General features: G+C 52.4%; 1 protein-coding gene across 1 annotated transcript; it reads right to left on the bottom strand.

Moving 5' to 3' along the window:
- Positions 1-18,621: 18,621 nt before the first annotated feature.
- On the bottom strand, positions 18,622-27,128 carry SLC30A1 (solute carrier family 30 member 1). Its single transcript, XM_084513558.1, has 2 exons — positions 26,367-27,128; positions 18,622-23,064 (listed from the first exon to the last, which is right to left on the bottom strand). Exons 1-2 carry the CDS (start codon positions 27,010-27,012, stop codon positions 22,148-22,150), a joined length of 1,563 nt encoding a protein of 520 aa, XP_084369684.1. The 5' UTR covers positions 27,013-27,128; the 3' UTR covers positions 18,622-22,147.
- Positions 27,129-27,820: the final 692 nt, after the last annotated feature.

The following is a 27,820-nucleotide window of genomic DNA, read 5'->3' as shown; positions in this document are numbered from 1 at the left end:
CGAGGAGCAGCATGATCCTACGCAGCTGGTCAGAGCAGGGCACGGTAACCTGCAAGCTACAGGACTGCAAATTCCAGCTCCTGCTGCATCAAGCCACAAAACAATCCCTCTGCTGATTTCTTCAAAATATTTCTGACAGAGTATCAAAACAGCTTCACCTAACGTTGGCAAATGCTGGTGCCACGTTCATCAGTAGCATAGCCATCCGGAGCTTTGTGCAGCACCAGTGATGCTGCCTTCACTGAGTCAACAAACTGTTATTCCCACTGGAGCGTAATTCTAAAAACACCGGCAGATGTGTGGAGGTGTACAAAGCCAAACGAGGAGGGGTGAGTCATGGCTGGGGCACCCCAGACCAACTGCAGCAGTAGATGAAGCATTTTTCATGGATTCATAACATCGCCGTGTCGGCTTCCTGTGACTCCAGCTGGAGTTTCAAGGCTCACCGAGGAAGAGCTAAGAACTGGAAAATATAGGGATGTTTTCAAAAAGGGGGGGTAATTTGGACAGCAGGTCCTTTCAATTGCAGTCACTGCTGTCTCTGCAAGGAGAGTAGCTTTCAAACCAAAGAGGAGCTGAGCTCCCACATTCTGAAGGAGTTTGGGATCAGTGTGGGCTGGTGTCTGAAAGCAGAGGTGGGCTGCTGGCAGACTGACATCTCTTCTGGATCCAAGCCTGGAGGGGCCCAGGAGAGAGCAGCCTTTCCTGAGCTGGTTAGAGGTGACAATAAGCAGACCAGCCCCCAGATCTGGATGATCTCTGCTTATCAGTAGAGCGAATGTCATTCACATTGCTTAATGTGACTAAGGGTTTCTGCTGAAAGAAGCTCACCAAATATTACAGGTCAAAAGCAAACCACCACATGTTGCTGGAGAAAGGATTTGGCTTCGGCCAGCATTCCCTGGAGGCAGCACCAAAGGCACACGACAGCTTTTAAGTGACCAGGAACATTTACTGCATTTTTAACGGGCAGTTTTAACGCAAGGCCAAGCCAGGTCTAGAAGCTACAGGTGACATCTTAAAGCTAGCAGTAAGCAGAGGGACTGCCTGAAAAAGCAGAATGGCAGCTGGTGGGTTTAGGACATAAAGCTGGAAGTCCAAGAATTTCTGTCAGATGCAGTACTTCATCTGGCTTTGGGCAGGACTGAGCACCAGCTGCACGCCAGATGACCCATGCACTGATTTCCCCAGCTAAAACTAGAAGTGAAGGCACTTCCAGACTCTCCGTAGGCTTTTTAAAATTCCTCCGTTTGATCCTGGTGGCTTTAAGTTAAAACTGAGGTGTTCAGGACAAGCAAAGCACCAAAGCAACAAAACCTCCAAGGAGTTTTGCTGCTCTGCCTGCCTGGTCAGTCAGCGGCACTCGCAGTTTGAACAGATGGGAGCAGTGCAAGCCTCTTCATGAATCATTAGAGACTAAATTTCCTCCAGCACCAAAATAGCCCAATCACATGGGAAGACTCCCAGCTGCCTTAATGCAGAGGTACTCGCTGCCTATCACAAAGGGGCCAGCGTCTTGCATTTTCTCAGGTGATGGTGAATGATGTTGTGCTGGCTACTTGGGTTTTGGAGCCTGTATTGCCACTCAAACAATGCCGCCTCTCATCCATTAGATAGGGCACACTGTGCTGCAAAATCCTGTAGGACTCTGCCCACAGCTGAAATCCCAGCGGTGTGTCTCCGGAGGCTGGTGCTGCTTCAGCTGGCCTGAAGGAGCAGCTTTTGCTGGAAGAAGCAGCCAAATTTCAAGAAGTGGTGAGCAGGACAGCCCTCGCCAGGCAGGGCGTGCTTGGAGGTGGCGAGGGGCTGGACCAGTATGGGGCTGGTTGCTGCTGCTGAAAATCCTTGCACCCACCCACTGCCAAGGTGTTTTAATGGAAATTAAAAGCTTTGCAGAAGGGCAGCTCGAATCTCATGTGAGCGACAGCGCAATGACAGGCTAATTTTATGTTTCATTTTTAGCAGCATTATTCTGAAGTGTAGGATAATAGTTAACTGATTTAACCAGGTTCTTGCTTCAGGTAAGAAAGGCAGAACAAAGAGAGAGGTGTTGTTTTTTTTTAATTTATCATTACAGTCAAGAAGCAAAATTCATATTTTTAGCCAGATCCTATATATAAACTTTTAATTGTCAACGTGATTTTAAGAATAACTCCTCTTAAACACAATACATATTACAACAAATGCAATTTTAGTGAGGTTTGTGTGGTAACACATCATTTTACTTTTAAATCCCATGCAATTTCAGTCACCCTCAGAAGGGGTGAACACGCTGGCATGTGGTCCTAAGGATGCCAAAAATGTGTAGAGGGGTCCCCGAAGCGGGCAGGAGTGCAGGGAGGTGGCTCCTGGAGCTTTCCTCTGCGTGAATTGGAGCTGAGCTCTGCGTGTCCTCTCCAGCCACCCTAGGGTGCAGAAGGCAGGCCTCCGCAGTCCCTGTGGCCCCTCCTCAGCTGGGAAAGCCCCAGAGAGCTCTCAGGGTGCGAAGATGTCCTGTCACCCCACATCTATACCCCGTCGGGGTCCTGCTCGGCTCCTGACACAGGCCTGACTCCTGTAATTCCTCCCAGCGGGGCCATTCCCCTTGGGCACCAGGGGCCAGTGCGGCCCTCAGCCCTGGCAGGAGCTGGGCCCTGTCACTCCTTGGTCACCTCAGGGGTGCTGACAGCTCTCCCAACAGCATTTTAAACCTCTGAAAATCTGTGGTGGTGATGTTACTCACCTGTTCTGCTTTCCTTCCCTCTCCTCCACAGGTCTGGTGTCCCTCCTTACAGATAACGGTGGGTTTAGGATGCTGTTCAATGACATTTGCTCTTTCACACTGCCAAGATCTTTATCAATGTGCCAGCGAACGATGATTATTATCCTGACAACCACTTTTTGTCCTTGCTGACCGCCTTGCCCCGAGTGCTAACCCAAAGCAGGCCTTTGTTAGCCACATGAGCACACCAGCGCTGTGTGGACGTCACCTGCTGCATCACAAGGGCAGGGGGATCTGATACGGATACAGGAGCCTGGGTGACCTCCACAGGCAGACCTGCCGGGGCGAGGAGCACACCCCAGTGAGCTCTGTGCTGGTGGCACCGTGATGGATGGGTGATCGGCAGCGAGAGCAGCATCCCTCCCTCCGCTGATCCCCCGTAATCCTGCCGCTGGCCTCCTGCAGCAATCTGCTGCCGGCCCGCCAGGCACAGCGTCCCCGCGCTGCCCTGGGCCCGCTTAACCAGCATTACATAAATTACTTACCCGCTAATGACGCCTCTCTTAAGTAAGCAAATGGGATGACATCAGCCCCCCGCAGCACCCCGGCTGCTCGGGCGGGAGGGAAGGGGTGAGCGGGTGTCTGGGGGGTGCGCAGGGTGCTGGGCCCTCTCCTTCCAGGAAGGGAGATGGGAACGGGGACAGCCCTGGTGGGAAGGGGCCATGGAGGCCCCTGCTCACAGCAGGGCCAGCAGTGAGGCTGCGTTGTGCAGGGCTTTGGACAGCTGGGTCTTGGATGCTCCCGAGGACTGCACAGCGTCTCTGAACACCCTGCCCTACTCCTCACCTGTCCTCACCTGGAAAAGCTGTTTCCCTACACCCAGCCTGACTTCTTTTTCCAACTTAAGGCAACGCTGCCAATTACAAAGCTGGTTTAAAATACCCCCGTACACAAAAATATCACATAGAGGCATTCAAATCCATCCACATCTCTACCCACATCTTTGTTCATCGCAGCCCAAGCTTTTTCCAGCCTCTAATAAGCTCATTATACAATATTTATTGTACGCAGCATCATGTAATTTATCTGTGGGAGTGCAGGAATTCGTTCCTCTCTTCCACACCTCAAGCAAGCAGGCCCATACACCTGAATGCAGCTAGAATGACTACATAGCCTGCGTTTTGCCCAGGTGCTGTGTTGCTCCCCTCATGCTACAGAAACCCAGCTGCTGGCAGAGGTGTCACCTGTGCCAGAAGCCACCCCAAATCTCCAGATAGCTCAGGGCCAGGTGCTGGCCTTGAGCACGGATGGGCTGTGCTCTGGCAGGCAGATGCTCAGCCCCCTCAGTGCCACTGCTGCTCTGCAGGGCTGTGTCCACCAGTGCCCAATTTCACACCTCCTGAAAGGGAGGTAAGCGGGTACAAATACACCCATATTTTCCCTGAGAGCTGCATTTCCACCACATCTGCTTAAGGAGGTGAGGCTGAGGACAGCGTGGAGCCCCCTGTGATGTGGCTTGGTGGCACCACGCACAGCCAGGGCCGTGTCACCTTGCGTATCTGGGCCCAAATATCTCCAGAAAAAGATCAGGTGAGAGGGGCCCTGCCCCACCTCGGCTCTGGTCAGTGCCAGAGTGGTTTCACAGCAGGTGTGTGGTGGGAGCAAATCCCTCCACCTGCACTGAGACCGCTACGCCCAACCCCAAAGCCAAGGAGTGAATCCAAACCCCCTCATTGCTCACCCCTGCACACGCAGCGAGCTTTCGGAGTTGTCAGATCTAAAATAAAATCGCAAGTGGGATACTTTAACTTCTCTTCACATTTTCAGCCCCTTGGGTGCATTCCAGGTACGTTGGGGAGCTTCCTGCTAGAAAGACGAGTGCTGGAACTTATTTTTCCCAATTTTTCCGCTCCCTGCTTGCTCCGGCCCCGCACCCGGGCCCTCCGCTGCCTGCGGGGCCGCAGTGACACCGCGCGGCCACCGCCCGCACCCGCACCCAAACCCGCACCCGCACCCGTGGCTTTTCCCGAAGGACATCCTCCCTGGGCACCCTACGCGCTGGATTTTTCCTAATTCTGAGCGCTCCGTCTCTCCGCTGGGAGACAGGGAGGTGGAGAAGTCTCCTCTCTGCCTCCAGGTCGAGTCAAGCTGGTCACACCAGCCCTACAGAGCAGACACCCCAGCACTTCCCAAATTGCCGATTCGCAGCCAAGGATCCCCACGGGTGGCCGGGCTGCCCCACAGGAGGGATGCTCCGGGGCCGCCAGCATCCCCGATGAGCACACGGACTGGGGCTGCACCACGGACACAAATGTCAGCAGAGATCAGGAGCTCGGGTTTTCCCCAGAGTGATCAGGTTATGAGGTTGTGGAGAGAGGACCAAAAATGTCCCCGTCTGCTCATGCACCACTGGCAGCTCACTCAGGGAAGGCCTGGGGACCCTGGCCCATGCAGAGGGAGGACAGCCCTCCCTGTAGTTACTGCAGCTGTGCCAGCAGTCCCTGTCAGAGCACCGAGACCAACGGGGCTGCACATCCCTGCGCCTCAGACCCCTTGGTGTGGTCACCCCAAGCCTGAAGGTTGGTCACCATCACATGTCCAGAGCAAAACCTCAAGACAACATCCCTTCCTTCTGCCCGCTCTTTGAAAGCTAATATTTTCTCCCTAACTCTCTGCAGGGATCTCAGATGCTCATCCTCAGTTCCCCTCAGCCTCATGGCTTAGATACATGCAGAACACGCCCGCACCTGGCACCGTGCAGGTGCCCACCTGGGTGCTGGAGACAGCTGCAGGAGGGGCTGTTCCCTGAGCATCACCAAGATCAGAGGGAGCTGGGCCTCTCAGCTGCTGAGCAAACAGCAGTTGCATAAATTGAAACTGCCTCAGGCTCACTGGAGTAAACTCGCACGCCCAGTGCGTCCTGGAGTTCAGGTGCTTTAGAGAAGAAAAGCGTGGAAATCTCCTTGTCTGCTAGGGCCAGTTCGCTGCTCCACCTTGCTCGTCCCTGCCCTGGCAGGCTGTCATCACTCCCTGCCTCTCGCGCCGTCCTCCCCGGGCAGGTTTCCAGGCTCCAGCTGGAGAACACCGACTTGATTAGATTTGATTCACAAAGGCATTTCACAACACTTGTTCACCTAAACAAAATAAAAGTCCTGGATCTAAGCATCACAATTAAGGGCAGGGTAGATCCTTTTGAAGCAAACTGCTGGTAAGTCACCAAATTTTAAATAGCATGGTTTCCTGCCAGAGTCCCCCGCTGAGGAAAAAGTTCATAGCAGTTCAGCTGCTCAACCCACGACTTCCTGAAATAGCAGGTGACATCTTTTTGGCTTTTGTATCCCTTAAACATAAAGGCTCCTGTTCCAATTTTATTGAACTGAGTACTCGTCAGGTATGCAGGAGGCTTTTGCCATCTCCTCAGGCTTCAGACAAACACAGCAATATGATACAGAGGATGCCACCGAGGATGAGGAGGACTTTGCGTCTCCAACTACTTTGCTTCTGTCTCTCTTTGCTTGGACTCCCAGCTAAAAAGACAGCAAAACTGTGCAGTGGTGCAGAGTGGGGAGTGCTGTTTGCAGGTCACCAGCTGTCCTGGTGGCAGGGTCATCTCTCCCACCACAGAGGCTCAGCCTCGAGTCCCTCCTGCAGCACCCATGGGTGCCAAGGCCAGGCCAGCATTGACTCCAGAACTTCTGGCAGCTCCACACCAAAGGAAATGGCTGAGGGGACATGTTCAGTTTCCTCTCATGTGCCCACCCAAACTGTTCCCAGAAATAATCTCACACACAGCACAGCGGCTGCCAGGTAGGCCCAGTGCCCCACGCTGCAATGCCAGGCCTGAGGAAACACTTTGGATGTGGCAGAATGAGGCACTTTGACCAGAACGTTAACTGGAAATATAAGCAAAGCTGAGACCACTGCACACAGCGTTTCCATGAATCAGCTTCTTCCAGAGGGAAAGCTGTGCCACGTGAAATAGGTTAGCCCCTTACACACACCGAGCCCTTCCCCGGAGACCTCGCAGGTCAGGGCTGAGGCAAGCTGAAGCAGGCAGGCAAAATAAACCCTGGGTTTGGAGGTGCCCGTGAAGAGAGCAGAGCAGAAATTGAATTTGCCACAGGGCTGACTGATGCCGGAGGGGCAGAGTTTGTCGGCAAATTTCAAAATGAGACTTAAAAGAAGAAGTGCTGGTTCTTACAGACTAAGCAGCCTTGCTAGGCTGAAAAAAATGATGAAATAGCCCTTTGCGTGTTCCTGCCTTCCCCTTTATGCATATGTCATAAATAATTAACTGGCTCTTTGTCTTCAGCCCTTGATGAACCTGGGGTGTAATAACAGGAGTAGACGATGGTATCTCAGCTGTCCTCCCTTCAGACAACACCGGGCTCTCGCATGCAATCCTGCGGCGGCACCAAGCATCTTCTCCTTATCCTCCCAATCAGGTTCCCGTCCTGTCCCCCTGCTGTGCCCGTAGCCGCCCTCCAGAGCCAGCTCCATCAGGCACGAAGGCTAATGACGGGGTGGGCGGCCTCCAGCAGCAGCCACCAGGCCTGGGCAGCAGCGGTGAGCAAGTAACGCCGCCAGCCAGCCTCCCCCTGACTGGGTTTTGGTGTGTTCGTGGCCATGAGTCAGACGGGAGCACCCAGCAGCTTGCGTGACACGTATAGGAGCCGGGCCGGCAGAACAGCCAAAAACACCTTTCCTGCGGCTGCGCCCTGAGCCACCTGTGAGAGACCAAGCAGGGTGTCAGGCCCGTGGCGGCCGTCCCGGCTGGAGATGCCAACCCTGCATCTCCCTGGGCATCACGAGCCTGTTTTGGGGAGAGAAAAGCAGCTCCATGGACTTTTGTTGGAGAAAGCTGTGGCTCAGGGGCCTGCAGCGGGTCGGTGCCCCCTGACTGCAGACGGGTGTCCCTGCTCCACACGGGGCCGGGCCCCAGCCTCTGTCCTTAGCGACATTACACCTGTGAGAGGCCTGGGGGTGATCTCCACATCTCCCAGCAGTGGTGGTGCCCCACCAGGAGCCCAAGAGCTGCCAAAGCTGCCCAAACATGAGGCAGGAGACATGGGGCTAAGCCCAACCCAACACCACCACGAGCAAGCACAGCCCTGCTGAGAACAACAGGGAACGGGGGACACCACAGCAACCCTCTGGGGGATTGTCTGGGCCCCCACGAGCAGCAGCTCCCTTCTGGAGGACGAGGGCATCAAGTCCTTCCTTCCGACACCCCCGTTTGCTCTGGCTATGCACAGCGCCAACGTGTGTGTGATTTTGCAGGGCTGCCCCGAGTCCCCGAGGACACACGGAGTGCTCACCTGTGCAGGCGAGTTTACGGGAGATCCCGGGGCTGATTAAAAACTGCAGCACACGGGAAGACCTGACGGGCTGCCCGAGCAGCCGGAGGTGAAGCGGCAGGGAACAGGTATCTCCGGTCCGCGTCTCCCTCTCTCTCACACCCCTCGTCCTTCCCCCGCCACGCTTTTCTCCCCTTGCCACCGCTCCTGTCCGCGCCAGGCAGGCGTCCGTCCCCCCGTGTGCTCCCAGCGCCAGCCGGGCTCCTCCTGAGCCCTGGGTTGGCTGCAGGCAACCATCTCCCAGCCCTGCTGGCTGCAGGCATGCCGAGAATTGTGTCACCTCCACAGAGAGATGTGTAGCTGGCAATGTCTGATTCAGGTCGCTGTTAATTACTCGGGCAGAGGCGTTCGTGCTTTCTGCCTCAGAGCGCCAAGGACCACTGGAGAGGCGGGATGTGCCCCGCGAGGATTGCTGCTGCTCACCTCAGGGTGGGTGCTTTGGTTCGTCCCTGCCTTTCCTCTTGAGAAAGAGGTACAGCTCCTACCAGCCCTGAGCACCCCCAGTTGGGTATTCACTGCTCCCTCATCAACGTCCTAATGAAAACCCCAAAAGCCAGCAGATCTGTGACACCGAGCTGTGCGTTGCTGCTCTTGGAGTGTGGGTTTTCTCGCCGTTGTGCAGCTGCCTGATGGCAAATTCATCCAGAAGCTGAGGGAAAGCCATGATGTGAGGTGTGCACTGAGCAAGGAAGAGGCAGGATGCCAGCTCTGCCCCTCTGTCCATGCAGAGCGGTTCCATGCAAGACAAAGCAAGAAAGAGCGGGCCAAGAAGCACTGATGGACATGAAAGGCAAATACTGCTAAATACCAGGGGGAAAACACGGTGTCGATATTTTCCAGCTGGCACCTTAGCATTGTGTTGCATCCCTCAGCACTGGTATTTGCAGTGGCAGAAGGTCCAAGCCAAGCCACTCAACAAAAATAGGGTCGCTAGGACAAAGCACTTACTATCACCAAAGCTCACCCCGTGACTGCACAGCAGAAGGCCCTGAACTCAAAGGTATCAAGGGATGAAGTGCTGGAGGCCGCAGTGTGCATTTCTCATGAGCTGCCCCACTGACCCCACTGCCCGATAATTCCCGCTCCACCTGGCTCTCCTCTTTCTCCTCCACCCCAGTGCGAGGCTCCCACTGCCTGCTAGCTGCACGTGGGGCTGGAAAAGCTGGAGTCAGCTCTGGAAGTGAAATATTCCTGTTGAGAGATGGTCAGCAGCAGTTCAGACCGATACGGGATTTGGCATTTCAGCTGCAGAAGCCACACTATGGCAGTGTGCTCCCATCCCATCACTCACGTATCTGTTTTCAGACCTTTTTTCCTTAAAGGAAAACAGAAGTTATTTTTTCCTCATGTTTTCCTTAAAAAAAAAAAAAAAAAAAAAAAAAGCATCTTAGTGTTACTTGTGACAGAAGTAACCATTTGGGACCTTGTAAAGAAACCCACAGGTTGGAGTCAAAGAGAAAGGAAAATCCTTTGGGCACCTCATTGCACCTCAAAGCTGTCCCAGACCTCTGAGCTGGACTCTCGCCGGCTGTTTTTCTGAGGCAGGTGGTGCCACAGGTGTGCTGAGAGCTGGAAAACGGAGGTTCAGGGCAGGACAGCTCACCCGTGATAAATCCTGATGTCATGCGTCTTTGCACAAGACGGGGAAGTTTTTCTTTCTCAACTGTCCCAAGGTCTTCAGGAGGAAATGGTTGCGCACACCGCCTCTGAGTCTGTCATGGATAATTACACCTGTCTCTCCTCTCAGCTAATCTCCTGCTCCTCCTCAGCTCGGCGGGACCCACGGCTTTCCACACCCCCTCACCTCCATCGCCAGGAGCGCCCAAAGCCCTGCAGGGGCAGGAGAGGTGAGCGTGGGGCCGGGGCCCCATCCTGCCTGCCAGCACCGCCGGCGCCCGGTGGGAGACGCCTGGCGCCCAGCCCGGCCCGGGGCAGCTTTTGGGAAACCCCAGCCCGCACACGCGCCCAAGCACCAGCTGGGAGAAGCTGCCAGGTGCCTCGGGGAAGTGAGGAGGCATTTCTCCAGCACCGCCAGCCGTGTGTGTTTCCCTCTGTATCCAGCTCCTGCCTTCCTCTCTGGCCGGCAGCGCTCATCTCGCACTGTAGCGAAGCGTCGCCAGCATGTAAGAAAAGCAAACAGCAATGTTTTCCCACCTGCCAACGGAAAGCAGGCCAGACTCAAGCAGAATGGAGTTTTGCATCCCACTTACTCAAACATAAAATCCCATTTTCCCTCCCATATGAAAGCAGGAAAACTACGGACAAAGGATTTCTCACTTCAGGAAGAGGAAATACCAAAGAGAGTTCTCCAAAGACAACCTGCAGGCTGAACTTTGTAATTAAAAAATTAGGGCACGAGCAGGAATCGATACGCCCTAACAAACACCTCAGCTGCGACCGCGTCTGGGTGCTCCAGCCAGGCGATGCGTCGAGCTCGGGCACCCTGCCACTTCTGCAGACGTGTGTGGGTGAGCACAACGGGTGGCACGGCGAGCTGGGCAGTGCGGGCAGGGCCATGCACCTGCCCCGAAAGCACCCAGGACAAGGAGGTGCTGCAAGGAGTGACCCAGCCGGAGGCACGCGGGGTGGGTGCACAGCACACAAAGCTCTGCCCACCACCGAGGGTGCCACCAGCACAGCAGGAGTGCTCAAGGAAAGTCATTCAGTTGTCTAAGCACACCCAGACACACAAAACCCCGTGAAGATCCTGGCAGAGGAGAGACAGGCTTGCAGCCATGAACACGAAGATGCCGGCTCTGTCAGCCTCTTGTTAGGGCGTTGTGCTGCTGCCCGTGAAAACCCTGCTCCCAGCTGTGCTGCAGGACCCAGAACCTGCCCAAAGTGGTGTTCCTCAGGCAGCGTGCTGACCTGGGGTGTTTCAAGTCTCTTGGCATGAGGAGGTGCTGAGCCCCCAAGGGTAGGTTTAGATTAGATATTAGGAAGAAATTCTTCACTCGGAGGGTGGTGAGGCCCTGGCACAGGCTGCCCAGAGAAGCTGTGGATGCCCCATCCCTGGAGGTGCTCAAGGCCAGGCTGGATGGGGCTTTGGGCAGCCTGGGCTGGTGGGAGGTGTCCCTGCACATGGCAGGGGGTTAGAACCTGAAGGTCTTCACGGTCCCTTCCAACCCAAACCCTTTCCCGTACATCAAAGCAGGGTGTTTCTGCCGTTTTCACAGGGTCAGAGGCACCCACACCCACTCGTTCACACATCCCTGTGCCTGTCCCACCTGGGGATGGTCACGCTGGGCCTGGCGGGGCTTTTTGCCAGTGCTGATGGCAGAGGGCACACCAGAAACAAGGCACCTCCTGCTTTCTATCCCCCATACAGGTTTTGGAGGAGCTGGTGCTGGTGCAGCAGAAGACACGAGGCATTTCTCTGGCCTCCAGAAGCTGCTCCTTGGAAGCACATCATCGCTTAAATGCCGGGAATATTTATTGGTGGTGAGCAGATATCGATTGCCTGGCCACAGTCATCGACACGTGGTTTTCGGCACCTCCTGAGCCATTTGTCCCCCTCCTGCCGTGGGACACAACACACGCAGCCCCGGCCCCAAACCCACACAGGCAGACCCAGGCACAGAACAACGCTCGCTGAGGGCTGCCCAACAGGGAAGCTGCTCCCCCAGAAAACAGCCGAGTGCCCACTGAATGGCTTGGAAAAGATGAATTTCCCCGCTAGCAGCGGCTGCTCGGGCACTTCCACCAGGTGCATGTGGCGGCCGCGGTTTCGTTTGCCCAGAGTGCATTTTACAGCACGAGGGCAATTCCTCAATTAATCGCCAATTAACCGGCAGTGTGCGGCCGGCTCCTGCCAGCTCTTCCCCAACCTGTGCTGGCATCAAACCGTGAGCAAGGCCCTGGGCAGCTGCAATCCCACCACCCTGCAAGCAGCCCCTCGGCAGGAGGGGCAGGGAGGTGGACCAGCACCACCAGGCTTTCTGCAGCCAGCCTTTGGAGGCAGGTAGGTGCTCCTCAGGGTCTTGATTAGCCTCAGTTTTGCCCGGCTTTAAAGGGAAGAGCGTGTGGTGTGCCACCTGTATGGCAAAGAGAAGTGATGCTGCTTAACCCGGCTGTTCAGTCCCATTGAACAATTTGGTGTGTTTTCAGCAAGCTGTAGACTTATTTGTGCTTTGCAGAAGAAAACCGTCACGTTTTGCCAGCCCAGCCTCACTGATTGTCCCTTCCCAGAAGCTTTAGATAATTATTTGGTCCGATGTTTATCATTTAAAGAGTAATTCATGTGCTAATATGCATAATCCCGCAGCACAGTTTAATTGCAAGATTTTAGCGCTACCGTTGAGCTGCATTGTTGGGATTCACTTCTCTCCTCCTAGGATGGACTCTAATTAGCACAGTGCCAGGAACTGATTTTCCTGCCTGTTCACAGCACGGAAAGTCTTCGGCAAAAGCTACCAGGGGCAAAATGCTTTGTTCCTCTCCAAACGCTGAGAGAATTTGAACTTGGAATTTCACTGATGGAAGGGGGAAAAAATGCAAAATGAAAAGCAGTTCGGAGACAGGTTTTCAGGAAATATTTATGAAAGTTAAAGTATTTTTACACACACAGCCCTCCCAGAGTCATCACTTCAGTGAAGGCACCACAAGCTGGCGACATGTTTGCACTGGGAATTTCAAAATTTGGGGGAGGATGCAGATTCCCTTTCTTGCTCTTACTTTAATGACACTAAATGAGCAGAAGTTGAAAGCACGCAAAGCAAAGCGGCTGCTTATTCATGGCCTGAGACAGGGCTTTGTACGCCCCAGAGCACGGCTGTGCTTTCCAGTCATGCCACAGAAGATGCAATCTCCCTAAAAACCCAGCCTTACTTGTTTGTAAGTTGTAGGTTTTTTTTTCCCAAGCAATAACATGGCCGGGACAATCCCCACCAGCAGATGACGGGCGCGTGGAGGAGCCTACCTACACCACAGCTCTCCCTTGCACCTCACATGGCAGGAGGCTCTCCGTCCACCACCTGACACACAAAAGCAAAAAATAACAAAGTCAGAAACATTACCGCCACCGAGTCATTTCGGATGAGCTGAGACCAAACCCAAACCAGGAGCATTTTCAGCGTGGCAGACATTTTTCCTTGCTTCCAGAAAAGAAAAATATGAGTCAACAGGCTAAAGAAATCGCAGAGACAGGTGGTGGGACATGCTGTGTGGGGTTCAGTATTTGTGCAGTTGCTGTGCTCCTCACACGGGCCTGTTTTAAAATGAACCAAAATACTGCTGGCTGCTCGCGGTTCGTGCACACTCATTGCCTTCAAGACAGTAGAAATCTGTAGCTTTGCCCCCATTATTTTTATTCATTTTGGGACAGTTATGAGAGCTTGTTAATGCTAAAATGACAGATGCTGGAACAACGGGCTATTTATTAAGTTCCCCATTGCTCTGCTCTGTTCTTGGACCCCGGGTTCTTTCCAGGACTGCTCTTTGGATTCGCAATAATCAAAGGTTAACGGGAGCTCGTTTCCAGCTGCCTAATGAGAAGTCATGCAAAGTGGGAAAGGAAAACAACTAAACAGCAAACATGTAAACCCTCGCTCTGCACCTCGGCCTGCCTCCTGCTAATGAAGGAAGCCGTATAATTCTCTTATTGCAGGGCACAGCATTTTCTGGCTGTCTTTCTGCGTGGATGTATGGGTTTGGTTAACAGAAGGTGTACCACTTATATCACTTGGCTAGCGAAGTGCCGCTTTGGGTAGGGTGTTCTCCTTTGGAACCAGTCTGTCAGCACTAAGGTGTTCAAAACCCAGGATGATCGGATTTGGGTAAAACCCCAAGCACACTTACACACACACAAAAAGAAGAAATGCCTGTGCTGCAGAAATGCATCCATCATGCTCTCCACTTCTCTCTACCACATTTTCACCGCCTGGACAAACCATCAGCGGGACTGACCTGGTATTTCTGGGGTAAAGTGATCAGCACACAGTCAGCATCACAGCAGGTCACTTTTGCAGGATGTAAAACAGAAGCAAAAATGCCACTTAGGAGCAGCTACGCAGTTACCTTCATAACTCCGCAGTGGTTTCTTCTCTGTAAAACTAAGGAAAACGTTTTCCCAGCCTGTTTTGTTGCTCTGGTCCCTGGTCTCACAATGTGCTCTGCAGCCACTCGGAGCTCTGCACGCTGCTGAAGCGCTTGTTAGTGGCGAGTGACCTGCAGCCGAGGTTGTGGATTCCTATGTTTTGTGAACTACTTGGATCAGGAACAAGGATACAGAATTTGTGAATCATTTTCTGGTTGATTATGAAATGCCATATCAGGAGAACTAATTATTTAATTTGAAAACATTCTTAGTAATATATAAAAATATTTGCATTCAGACTTTAAAAGCTTGGAAGCATTTCTGTCAGCTAGAGAAACTTTCAAGCCTTCTTCATCGTTGAAGTAAGATCTATTAAAATTTAGCTGGTTTCGGGGTTGCAGATGCACTGCACTGAGTTAACCTCAGATTTGTAATTGAAGGTTAAGGTTTAGAGATAAAGGGGAAGGGAAAGATGGCAGCAGTCCACCCTTGTTTAACTTGTGTAAGCAATTTTTGTCCCAGCCCCGACCAACAGGCTTCTGTCTCCAAACCACTGTTTCAAAAGGGGAACTTCACATTGCATAAGGAGTCTCTGCGTTTTACTTTACCTTTAGTTATGTGGAGAAATACTGCTTTGTCAGGATTTAAGTGCTGCCAACAAGAAGACCTCAGTACGAAGACGTCGCTTTAGCCAGGCTGCCATCTCTCCACGGAGGCTGCCTCCCAGGCAGCGAGGTGTGACACGGAGCTTCTGCTGCCTGATTTTCGGCACTGTTTGTACTGCAGGGTGCCGAGGGTGGTGCTCCACGCTCTCCTCCCCTGATGCAGCAGCTGAGGCAATGCTGGCTGCCTGCTCAGCCTCACAGTTTAAGGTCTTGGTTTCACCTGTGATCGGTTTAAGGACTTTTCCCCTATTGCTCATGATCTTTGGTTTCTGCAGACAGCACCTGTAGGTCTCACAGCGAGAAGCTGTGAGCACTGCAGAGCTAGACGGGAAGAGCAGAGAAAGTCACTTCTTCACCAAAACAGCTGCAGGGAAAAACAAAACCAAAACAAACAAACAAACAAAGATAGCTGGGCCAAAAGGAAAATCCACACACACAGAGTTGCTCGTTTTTCTCCACCGATGCCACAATTTCCTGTGCTCCCCCTAACCACAGCCACCACCCCAGTGAAGCGGTCTGCCTCCATTCCTAAAAAAGGCTCAGACCCCCAGTCCCTCTGCCCTTCTCTTTCCGGGTGCTGCTGGTTTTGGTAACACCATCCCAGCAGAAGCCGGCCATCGGGAGCACCAGAGACGGGGTCTCGCTGTGCTCCTGCAAGCAGAGCAGCCAGCAGCAGCCGCTGCATGAGCCCTGGTCTTCGTTATCCCCCCAGCTTGCCACGGATGGATGTTATTTTAACATTACCTGGCATCCACGGATGCTTTTGGAAAGGGTGCACAAGGACAACGGCGTTCAGCCCTGGGTTCGATGGGACATTTTCAGCTCGAGCTGCTGACCGGGGTCTAAAGCCCTCTGGCTAACCTCGTGCATCCTTAGTCAGGTGTTTGAGTGGCACAGCTAAACCCCTCTGAATACATCAAGGAAAAGCCAAACCCGTGAGTCTTCAGCAAATGCTGTCGAGGTTTCCAGCAGGGTGTCTGCCTTCGGGGCACCGCCAGCACCACCTGACGCAAGCGGTCCCGACGCAGGGGCTCTGCCCACGGAGTTTGCCTCAGTGTTTGCTTCTGCTGCTTTCCTGGTGCTTGGGAAAAGAAAACTGGGACGTCGTGGTGCCGGGTGGCGTTCCACCCCCGGGCTGCAGCATATGGAGCAGACACCTCCTTTTTCGTGACAGCTTGCCAGCTAACTCACCTAGGTCCCTGCCACGCGCTCACTGTGTGCGGGGAGGTTTTCAGGGAAACGAAACCCACGGCTACTGAGGCTGGCTCATTGCGCTCGTGGTAGTTAAACACAGTCCTTTATTTTTTTTTTAACAGTGCGAGAGGAAGAGCTAATGCCCTCCATCTGCAGGGGGCTGGGGAGGAGGCCTGGAGCATCCCAGGAGGCGGGTGCCGGGCTGTGCCTCCGGTCGGTGCTGCCTAACGCCAAAATCTCAAGGCTCTAAGCCCCACGTGCAGCATTTCTCCTCGGGCCCTAAGGAATTCACCCGGCAGCTCCGGCGGGGCAGAGGGAGCCGAAGGGGCCGGCAACACAAGCACAAACGCAGGAAACCCAGCAGGTTGCACGTCCTGTCCCACGGCATCACCGCGGCTATTCTGGGCTGGCATGAGGAAAGCCGTGGGGGGCCTACAGCGCGGCGGCCAGAAACGGGGCTGCCTTGAGGAGAGGGGAACAAAGCACAGCCACGCACAGCCCCTGGGGCATCGGCCCCTCGGGTGGGGAAGCAGCACCAGGGAGATGTCCCGGGAGCTGCGTCTGGTCCCCGAGGTGGCCACGCGACCACCCAGGGGAGCAGGTCACGGTGTAGGAGCAGCACGGGTAAAGGCAATCGTAAGCTGTAGGCCTGAGGTTTCCCTTCCCAAGCTCTCGAGCAGCTCGCGGCAGATACAAGTCCTGCCCCCTCAGTGATATTCCTGGCAGCTGCGTGTTTCTGCAGTCGGTGCTTTTCTCCCAACAGAGGTGACAGGCCGCAGCGTTTCCAAACTGAAACAAACGGAGCCGAAAAACACCAAAGCATCTTCTGTCCTCAGGCAGCTCCGCTCCAAAGATTTTGAAACCAACTAAAGCAGGACAGGCGTCTGTTAGCAAAGCCACTTTATTGACCTGTGCGCTAGGTAATTAACAACTGCCAACTAACAGGACGGGGAGATTTTTTCGTTCCTTTCCAAGGCTATTCTTCTTAGGAAAAAAAGTGCATTTTGCATGATTGCAGTTAACTCTTTGCGTATCAGAACTCAGCAACTATTTGTGTAATCGCAGCTGGAGTCCAGACGGTCGGAGGGCACCACCTGACAGCCCGTGTTTTAACTCCTCTCCTCCTCATACTTGCTTCTGAGATTCCGGGTGAGCGTGAAAGCGCACTGCGACTTCTCAATTTCTTCCTAAGGACTGAGCTAAGGAGGAAATCCCAGCTAACAGTACTTGACATTCAAGAGCTCCATGTATTTGCTCAGGACTTTCAGTACTTCATGGAAAAAAAAAAAAAAAAAAAAAAAAAAAAAAAAAAAAAGTTATAACATTAGCATTTATTTAAAAGGAAGCCAAAATGCAATTTCAGCAATGAAATCTGGCTACGCCAATTATATTTCAGCATTGTTCTGAAACAAGATCCAGGACATGAAAAAAAAAAAAAAAAAAGCAAAATTAATCCCACGTGCTTTGGGGAGACATGAAATGTATTTTTCAGTAGTGTGGTTTTGCTCTTAAACCACAGAGATAACGTGGCAAATGCGAAAAAATCTGAACGTGAGCCTGCTAAAACACGGTGCTGCACCTCGGAGGCAGGTAGCAGCACAGAGCAAAGGTCAGAGGGAATCAGACCTCCCGTTATCAGCAGAGCTACATTTGATTTGGAGAATTGTCAAGCCTGCCTTTAGCTCAGGCAGACGGAGCATCTGCCTCTTCCTATCCGGCAAGGAAAAAGCCAAAATTAATACAGAGCCATACAACTAAAACACATATCTGAAAAGGGAGTAGCCGATGCCTTGCTATGGAGCTAAAATAGTCCGAGCCTATTTATCTGCTTTTAAAAATAGTTGGCAGTGCTCCCCACGCGGATCCCGGGCCATCCAGCTGCACGCCTCGCCCCCTCGGCCCCTGGCTCTCCATAGCTGAAGAGATTAGAAGGTGCAGCCCAAGGGGGGCAGGGGAAGGAGAATGGCAGGAATCTTTATCCCTCCTCCCCAAACCCGAGCACTCGGCGTTTCATAAACCCAGACGGCCGGACGGCAGGAGCACAGAGCAGCATCATTTTGGCTCAACTTGTTAACCGGCCGTGGGATGCTCGGTGGGCTTCTCTTTTGGGAGAGTGGGCGAAAGGAGTAATCCCTGCTATAACCCTGGAAGTTAAAATGAAGTGAGTTCGGTACCTTTAGAAACACCAAAATGCTCCTGATTGTAAAACACCCATATAATCCAGTAACTTCCAGCCGTTCTCCAAGAGACAGGCTGCACCGGCAGCAGCTTTGGACTCAGTCCTGCGAGTAATTCCTCGCATGCAAGTAACTACTCGTCAGCCCGATGAAACGATTCATGAAAGCAGAAATTCGCAGGACTGAGCCCTTGCCATGACTTTTGGGGAGCCGCAAGTTGGAGCTAGTCTTGCCTTTTACATAACTACGTGTGCATCCGTGCTGAATACCGTGAGGCAGCAATAAGAGATATTACCAAAAGCCTAGAGTGGACACTGAAAGCCATCGAGCCCAAAGCGATAAGGAGCTCCGCAGACACGAGTTACTCTGCTGAAAAGAGCGAGTTTCAGTGAACTGCGACGAGCGCAGTGAGCGCCCCAATTAGTTCTGCCCCCCCAGCAGCAGGTTTCCGGATGAGATATGAACTAAACACAAAATCTTTCACCCAGCCACGTTTGGCACATCTCTGAGACATTTAATCAGAAGCACAAACAATCCAGACACCGAAATACAAACCGATTTTGCCTTAAAATCAGCGTTCCGTTTCTTTTTATTTTAAAAATTCAGGAATGTGATACACAATACAATCAGCTCCCCACCGCTGCAGTGTTCACTCACATGAGATTCGCTAGTTTCATGCTTTGTGGAAAAAAAAAAAAAAAGAAAAAAAAAAGACAGATTGCGCAGTGGTTTTGAATGCTCCTGGTATGCTGGAACCACGATCTTCGGGATGAAGCCGGTCTGTGTAACCACAGACAGGTCAGGTGAAAAAAAATCAAGCTGCACTGCAAGGTAGGAGGCTGAGGCTGGGTCAAATACAGCCAGGACGAACCCCAAAATTGCGTTCCTGCTGCTGCACAGCCACCTGACCTGACTATATGCCTTCGGTGAATTGACCACTGAGGGCTGGAGAGACTGGAGGGCCCCGTTAACACCAGCTGGTGCTGGTCCTGCTCGCAGCACGCCGCAGGACAAAGAGGCCGCACGGCTCCCCCTCCTGCCCCCTCATCACCATCATCACATTCGTATCCTGTCCCGATAATAAAAATAACGCGGGGGAGAGCTTCTTGTCTTTTCAGCTAGCCATTGCCTGCAATGGACACAGTAATAGAAAAATATGACTTCTGGCACAAAAAAAGATTAAATAGTTACAGTGGAATTAGTGAGCACAATTCCAGCTACGCAGATGCATTTACAGAGACTGTCAGCCAATGGTGGCAACCGCCACGACTTAAGGGTTGCTCTCTTTCTGTAAAAGCAACAGGAGAGAAGTAACTCAGGCTTGTCAGTGCTACAATGGGGATTTTTGGTGATTTTTTTTTTTTTTTAAATAAACTAAAGAGCAGTAGTATTTATATGGCGCGTTAGTGATATACAGCAGGACCTCAAAAATTCATACTAATGACTGAGACCAACTTTAAACTAGCAAGCAAAATAATTAGTGAAAGTTTACCATAAAAAGCAAGGACACATTTCAAAAAAAAAAAAATAGTACTTTGTTCGTTTCAAAATTTACTTGGATAATACTTTGTAGGATACTAGCAGTGGTAGCATATTTTGCAAACGTAGTCTCATACAGGATCTCAGTTAACAGTCAACTCTAGATCATATACAGGTAACAGGAGAAAGCGTTAAGGTAACCCAGACAAAACAAACCCAGGTATAAATAGCGTATTAGCACATTTAAGTCAGTTCAGGAGACTGTACAACCAGCGTGACCACGGAAGCGGCCCCACGATGCTGACACCAGCGGGGCACAGCGCTGGGCCGAGGGGACGCAGTTGCGCACCCCGCGGATGCACTTCCCCAGAAAGAGGTGGGGGGCACCCCAAAGGCACCAGCCCCGAGCTAACCAAGCCCCCAAGAGCCCTCTGGGGCCAAGCACCACAGGGCTCAGCCCTGCTACTCCTCCGCCTTGGCGCCCGGTGCTTGGCCAAGGTGCAGGGAGCGAGGCCGGGCAGCCCGCGCGGGTACCACACAACACCGGTAACCCACCCATGGATAATCGAGAGTTGACTGCAGTGCTCTGCTGAGAAGTTCGGTAAGACTACTGGCACAACCCGGGTGCGATGAGCAGCAGGCTCTTCTGAACTACGTGTGAGCAGTTATCATACAAGACGCGCAGTAGAAATGCAAACTAGCAAGGTGTTCTGTATCTGGAGGCAAAGCTACATTCCCTTCACTAGCAAAACATTCTTTTAAAAAAATCTACATTTAAATACTGTTGAAAACCTGAAAACCACAGCATCAAAGAATTTTGTAAGGCCAAGACTATCCTCAGTTCCCTCTGTTGTGCCAAGGTATTGCAATACATTTGCAGGAGTAAACACAAAGTAATTTAGTATCTCGTACTCCTTCCAGCGCCCTCCAGTAACAGATCTCAGTGTTCCTCACGCAAGAGTTAAGCCTCACAACACCCCTGTGAGGTAGGTATTATCCCCATTGTAGGACGGGGAAACTGAGGCAGAGTGTTTATCTGACATGTCCAGAGTCATACAGCAAACAGTGGAAGAAGTGAGCTGCTTTCCAGTTTGGAGCACGGGAGCAGTCAATTCATCACAAGCCATTATTTCCCACACACAGCTTCCAGGTGGATCAGAAGGGTCAGGGTTTTAGCCCAGATTCCTTTCCTCTTCAGCTCTCATTCAGTCTCTGCCAAACTCCCAGTCCACGGGCCAGCTTCTCTTCTGTTAAGGTGTAAGTTGGCAGCACACTGTAACAGCTTCGTTAGAGCCAGTTGTCAGTTAACTGATTTAACATCTTAAACCATAGAATCAGATACCTGCAAGTGAAAATTCATGATACATGTCTCAGAAGGTGAAACACAGTGAGTGAAATCCCACTCCCCCAGACACTTCAGCAGAAGTCAGTGGGACGCTCCCGAGGGTGCGGCGGAGACGGGGACTGCAGTCACTGCAGGTGCTCACAGACACTCAACGACCAGCAAAACGCATCGCCGAGTCACTTCGCACGGAGGCGACCATCATTGCTTTTGAAAAACATGAATTACACTGTCAGTGCTTGACAAACTTTCCCCCCACAGAGCTCTTATTGACATAACCAAGGAATTCTTTATTACCAGCGGAGCATCAGTTAAAGTTGAAGCCCCAGCTCTTCATTCCTAGCACTGAGTCAAATATTCTTTAAGCTCGAGGACTTCTATGATGAGACACAACATGGAAATAATGAAAAACACCAGAAAATACATAAAATATTGAAGTATGCGTTACTTTATCTGCCAGTCTCACGTCTTGATCACAGAGCAGTATACAGTAGCTTGAACTTCCATTTCGATAAAAACCCTTTCACATCTGATACTGTCACAGGCAGTTATTTTCTTTACCTCGCTACCTTACCAGAAAAGCCGGGGACAGCTTCTAATGATCATATGATGCTTCCTTTAAAATATGCTATACGATAAATTCGTTAGAAAAACCTTCACATTTTTTTATTATATAGGTTTAAGAAAAATATGTGAAACTGACAAAGTGGTTTCCAGTTTTAAGTAGTTATATCTTTAAAAACGTTCTATCAACTTTGGTTTCCTTAGGGCTTCTAAATAAACAATATATTAAAATATCTACAAATCAAATATTAAAGGAAAGAGCAGGTCCAAGAAATTTGCAATACAATCGAGTTCCTATATGCTTATCCCTCAGATACCTTTTCGCTGGAAAGAAAAAAGTAGTTTGAAGAACAACAAAAAGTGTCTCGGCTGAAATGCTGGAACTGGTTTTCTGACGTTGTTACAGCATCGGTGCACTTTCTGTCTGTCTCAGTACAAAGCCAGCACAAATATTGTATCATGACAGTGACATTATGTTCTTTGAAACAAGCATTCTAGGTTTAGCAGTATGACGAGAACAAGGACTTCAGCAATTACACTACTTGGCAAAATTGCATCTCCAACATCTGCCTCTTCCTCCTGCAACGCAGCTGTTGTCAAAGTCACCACCACTCAGGCAGCAGCACCCCGGGAGTTACAATGACGACTCAAACTGCTCGTTTTGATCGGTGTTTGCCTCTAGCTTCACTGAAGGAACGCTCTCCGATTTAGTCCTTCTGGTTTTGTTATGCGGGAATTCAATGACAACCTCTGAGCAAGAAATACTAAGCGAGGAAGATTTTTCCGTCTTCTTTCCCGTACTGTCTTCCACTGCTCCGCAGCACTGCTTCAAAGCACACTGAGTTCTGCAAGGAAACTCGCATTTCCCTCTCCCTGATTCGGAGCCAACGCTGGCAAACTCGGGCTGAATGGTTGTCGCGTGGATCCCTTCATCGTGAAAGATCTCCTTGATGCGCTTTGCCACCATCATGTAGGTGGAAGGGTCGGGACACTTGATGTGAGCAGTGCCGATGATCCGGCTCCCCGCCAGCTGCCAGATGTGTAATTCGTGGACTGCTTCGACTCCTTCGAGGGTGCGTAGCTTTGAGTTCAAAGAATGCACATCTATTTGTTTGGGAACAGTCTGCAGAAGTATAAGGGCCGACTCCCTCAGTAACGGGTAGGTTGTGTAAAGGAGTATGCAAACCATAATCAAACAAAGGACGGGATCTAAGTACAGCAACCAGCAGGGCCCAGCCACCGTAACGCTCTCCTGCTCAGACTTGTTGGCTCTGCCAAGTGTTGGGGCTAGGGTAGCGTTCTCCATGCAGTGGTTATTGACGCAGGGATTAAAGCAGGGCCCATCTTTGGGGCACGGATTCCACAAGCTGTAGAAGAGCAAGGCATTCACTACCACAATTACCGAACCTAAGGCATCTCCAAAAACATGCAGAAATACTCCACGCATGTTAAGCTGCGCGCTGGAGTCTTCTTCAACCTCCTCTACGTCCAGAGGATAATGGCCAGCATTCCCATTCACTTGTAGGTCAGCCGCGTCGTCTTTCACATCACCTGACAAGAAAGCAGCGCAACGATTAGGCACATGGTCCCACACCACACGTTACCACAGTTCTGTATAAAACAGGAACCAATGAGAAGCTTGCCCCAAAAAACAAGCATCTCAACCCAAAACATTCAGCAACGTTTCCCCTGGCTGAGAAACGTTCAGTTGTTCCAATAAGCAATCTACGGTCTCAAAGGTAATCGCTTGTACACGGCATTTAAAGATGTTGAGTGGCCAAGTATGAAGCTGAATGCGTTTTAATTTGTTTTACCAAAGGCTGTTTTCACATTTTCCAGTTGTTTAACCATCACCGTTTGTTTCTTAAACCACACGCAGACTTGCAGAGCACATACATACAAGCTGGTTCAGTAGCTAACTAACTGATATTTGCTTCCTCTTCTGAAAAGCCAGGAGAATACTGGCTGAGAATTACATTACTAAAATCTCTCTTGAACCATAGGAATGCATTTCTATTTGATATCACATTTTATGAGGCCAGAAGCTCAAAAGCAGTATGGATACTGCTTCATAGTCACTTATTTTCTTTTCAGGTTGAGTGGTTCATTTCCAAAAGACTTCTGAAGCCAAGGAAGAGGGAGCTTCCCTGAGATGGTGCATGCAGCCAGCCGAACTGTGAGATACAACGAGCTGAGCTTTTAGGTCTAAAAGGCAGAATTTATCAGCAGCATTAACTCCAGGATACTATACGCTACCACTTACATTCTCAGAGGCTACGAACTAGCGTTATTTGTATTCTGGTGTACCTGAAAACACATTTTCAGTACTTTTTTTCAAGCAACGTATAGCTGTTGAGTGGCATATAGCTGCTGATGCCCAAAGCCACGCATCACAAACCACGTAATTAGCAAATGAACATTTTAGTGCCCTCCTTTGTCAAAATCAGCTGTGATATTACCACTGCACCACACCTCACTAGCTCTATAAGAGCAAAGGTCCCATTACGAAGAGGTAGCATGAAATTTTGGGGAAAAAAAAATTACATTTTGCAAACTTCACAACTGAAATCAGTGTACAAGTTGGACCTCTCGTGCTTCTTCAGGAGATCTTTGGACAGCAAACTCTCAGTGTCAAAGAAATGTAACGAGCATTGGCCACGGGCCTGACCAAGTACAACGAGGAGCGCTTACTGCTTCCACGGTCATTCAGTTCAGAGCTTTGTAAACATTAACATGTTAGTATGACCTCTGGCTTCTGCCACTCTGCTCTCATGACTGTAATTCTGCCATCATAAAAGTGTCTGCAGGTTCTCTCCTCCCCAGAGAGGAGGTAGGCTCCTACAGGGACTGAGCAGGGCAGTCCCGAGCCCCAGGCTCGTTTTGTTGGGCTCCACACGTCGTCTCAGGCTCCAGCTACATTTTGCACACAACTTAGAAAAGTTATTAAGTATGGAAATGTTCCCGAGGCCAGAAATTTTCCAGAGAAATTAATAAATTAGAGGAAAACAACTCAGGTTACAGAGTTCAGACCTCGGTGTCCACAATGTGAGCAAGGAGAGGCCCTCTCCTGGAAGCGCTGCGACCCAAGGAGATCTGGAGAGTCGGCAGCCTCATCCACAAGGGGCAGAAAACGGGAAGCGTGGCTCCAGAAAGCGCCAGTCTTTTTAAGGGGAAATGGCTAAATGTGCCAATTTGGATTTTGATTCATTTTAATCTACCTGTACCCGCACAAGCCCGGCCCCTAAGGCTATCGCTAGGTTTCCAGGTCAGCCCCGGGAGAGGAGGGTCCACCCTGCCCCGGCTCCAGCAGAGGCAGGCACAGCACCCCTCACCGCTAACTTGTCCCCGGGGCAGCGGTGAATAACCCCAGCCATTGCATAACCATGACATGGCAGAGCAGGAAACATAAACTCACTTTAAAGTTTCTCTGTGACCAAAATTACGCCCCATTACTTCCTAAGCACCCACAACCAATTACCTTTTGTTGCCAGGACATCCACGGGACGTTCCGGACACGCTACCCCAAAAACAGGACGCATTTTAATCTGCGCTACAAGTCAATCTCTTAGCCTACAACCAGGCAAGAAGGTAGCTAAAAGCACAATTTATGTTTCAACAAAGCCAAGATATCAATTAGATCAACGGCTAAATGAGATTTACATTGTTTGGAACTAATTATTAAGATACCTTTGTTGGGACTAACACAACATTAAGAGCTTATTATGTGGTCAAGAAAATAGTGTAATGCATTCAGGGGAACTTTCCTATCCTCTTGTAAAACCTATCTTTTCTAAACCAGCAGAACGCTAGAGAATAAAAAGAAGGAAAAGAGAAATAAACAGAGAAACTGCAAGTTTCTCACATGTGGACTGGAACATCAGAAATACTGAAACTGTAGCAAAGTTCACTCCAAGGAAGAAAGCTCAGTGTAAGCTAAACCGGCGGTGTCCTGACGCTGCCCTGGAAATAAAGGAGGGACGCGGGTCTGAGGACTGAAACCCTTTCCTCCCTGTCACTGGGATGCCACACGACTGAGGCTGAGAAGTGGCAAACGCACACAGGACTTGGCTTAGACCAAGTGACTTCCACATAAAGAACCCAGGCTTCTACAGCTGTTAAAAACAACAACCCAAGGAACTCCCTCCCACAAAAAAGGCAGTTTAGTCAGCATTGGGAAGGGAAGCTTTAATTTTTTGCTCTGCACGCAAGGGAGGGGGAAGCTGCCCGCTATGGACAGCTGAAGGAAACTAACTCCAAGAAACCATGTGTGTGCCCTGACACCAGCTCTGCATTCAGCACCTATCGCACCACTTCCCCAGGTCTGGCTGGCAATTTCCAAGAATTTCTCCTTCCAACACGCATGTCACCAAGAAGTACAACACCACACAAGAGAGCGTGCTTCAGTGTGCTGCGTCCCGAGGGAGAGAGCCCCTCGGGCAGCTCGGAAGCGACCCCGCGGAGGGGTCTGGCTGTCAGGAGCACGGTGCTGAGCTGCACCGGGGCTGATGCACGGCCAGTACGGAAGGCGTCAGGGCAACACCGTGTGACAGCTGGTGTCGCTAGGCGAAAAGCACCCGCTGTGTGCCCTCATGGCCAGCCCCAGCCTCTCCCAGGGGAGACCGCTTCACCCTGAGGCTCCTTCACGCTCTCACCTGTCCGCACGACAACGGCACGATGCGAGGCGCTCCTTTTAGTGCCCGAGGAGAAGGTTTTGGGTAGGGCAGCCACCGCTCGCTGCCCCTTCCCATGGGGACAGATGGGTGGTCCCCACAGAGTTTGTGCCAGGGGGCATGGGGACACCCACCGGGACACCCACCGCCACCCTCACGCCGCCTTCCCCCCCGGGGGCTTACCCAGCTTCTCCTGGCCGACCCCGTTGGAGCTGCTGCAGTTCTCCACCAAGGTGCTGGTCTCCTCCCGGTGCAGCGCGGCCTCCCCGTCCCCCGGGGGCTGCTCGGGCTTGGCTCCGCCGCCCAGCCGGGGGTGCCGGCCGCCGCCGTGCGAGTGGCCGTGGCCGTGGGCATGGCCGTGGCCGCCGGCGCCGTGGTGGTTGAAGAGGCAGAGCCCCAGCAGGTTGACCACCAGCCCCGCCACCCCCACGGCGATGACCACCAGCGGCTGCTGGATCTCGTGGGGCTCGGTGAAGCGCTCGATGGCCTCCAGCAGGATGGTGAAGCAGAGGGCGGTGAGGAAGACGGCGTTGACCAGGGCGCCCATCACCTCGGCGCGCACCCAGCCGAAGGTGTTCTTCTTGGTGGCGCGGGTGCGCTGGGCGAAGCGCACGGCCACCAGCGCCACCACCAGCGCCATGACGTCGGACAGCATGTGGAAGGAGTCGGACAGCATGGCCAGCGACGCCGTCAGCCGGCTCACCGCCACCTCCACCACGAAGAAGAGGAAGGTGAGCCCCAGCATGCACAGCAGCCGCGCGCGACGCTGCTGCCACCACCACCGCCGCCGCCGCCGCTCCCCCGACACCGACACCGCCGCCGCCGCCATCCCGCCGCGCCGCGGGGCTCCCGGCCCCGAGGGGAGGACGCGGAGCGCGGAGCCCGGCGCGGCCCAACCCGGCCCCGGCCCCGAGCGCGGCCCCGGCCCCGGCCCCGCCGCCGCTCCCTGCCGCGGCGCCGGGCGAGCAAACTTTGCACCCGAGCCCCCTCACTCTTTCCACACGGAACCCGAGCCGGCCCGGCCACGCCCCCCCGCCCGCTCCCCATTGGCTGACGGCGACGCCCACTCCCGCCCCCGCCGCCCGCCTCGCCCGCCATTGGCCGGCGCCGCCTCGCGACGGGCCGGCCCCGCCCCGCCCGCCGCGCCTCGTAAGGGGAGTGGTGGGAGGGCGGGGCGCCGCGTGACGTCCCCCCCGCGCCGGGAGAGCCCATTGGCGGCGGCGCCTCGGCCACGCCCCCCCCCGCGCCGCCGGCCCCGCCCCGCGGCGAGCGGGACTCGTGCAAAAGGTGCGCGGCTCCACACGGCCCGGCCGGCGGGCGGGGCGGGGGGCTCCGTGACGTCACGCGCGGCTGTTACCCGCCCGGCGGCTCCCCTCAGGGAGGGCTGAGGCGAGGCTGGCCCTGCACAGCCCGCCCCGCCGTGTGCGTGGCGTATAGCGTGTTACACATAACGTATATTGTACATAACGTATATAACATGCACAGAACGTGTATAACATCTATAACACCTATAACACTTAACACATCTATAACATATAACATCCATATCACATATAACACCCATAACACATATAACACCTATAACATATATAACGCATATAACACCCATAACACATATAACACCCATAACACATATA

This window comes from Aythya ferina (assembly GCF_964211825.1).
Source record: "Aythya ferina genome assembly, chromosome: 3".
NCBI lineage: Eukaryota > Metazoa > Chordata > Aves > Anseriformes > Anatidae > Aythya > Aythya ferina.
The sequence above is the reverse complement of the archived record's forward strand: the minus strand, read 5'-3'. Positions and strand labels throughout refer to the sequence as shown.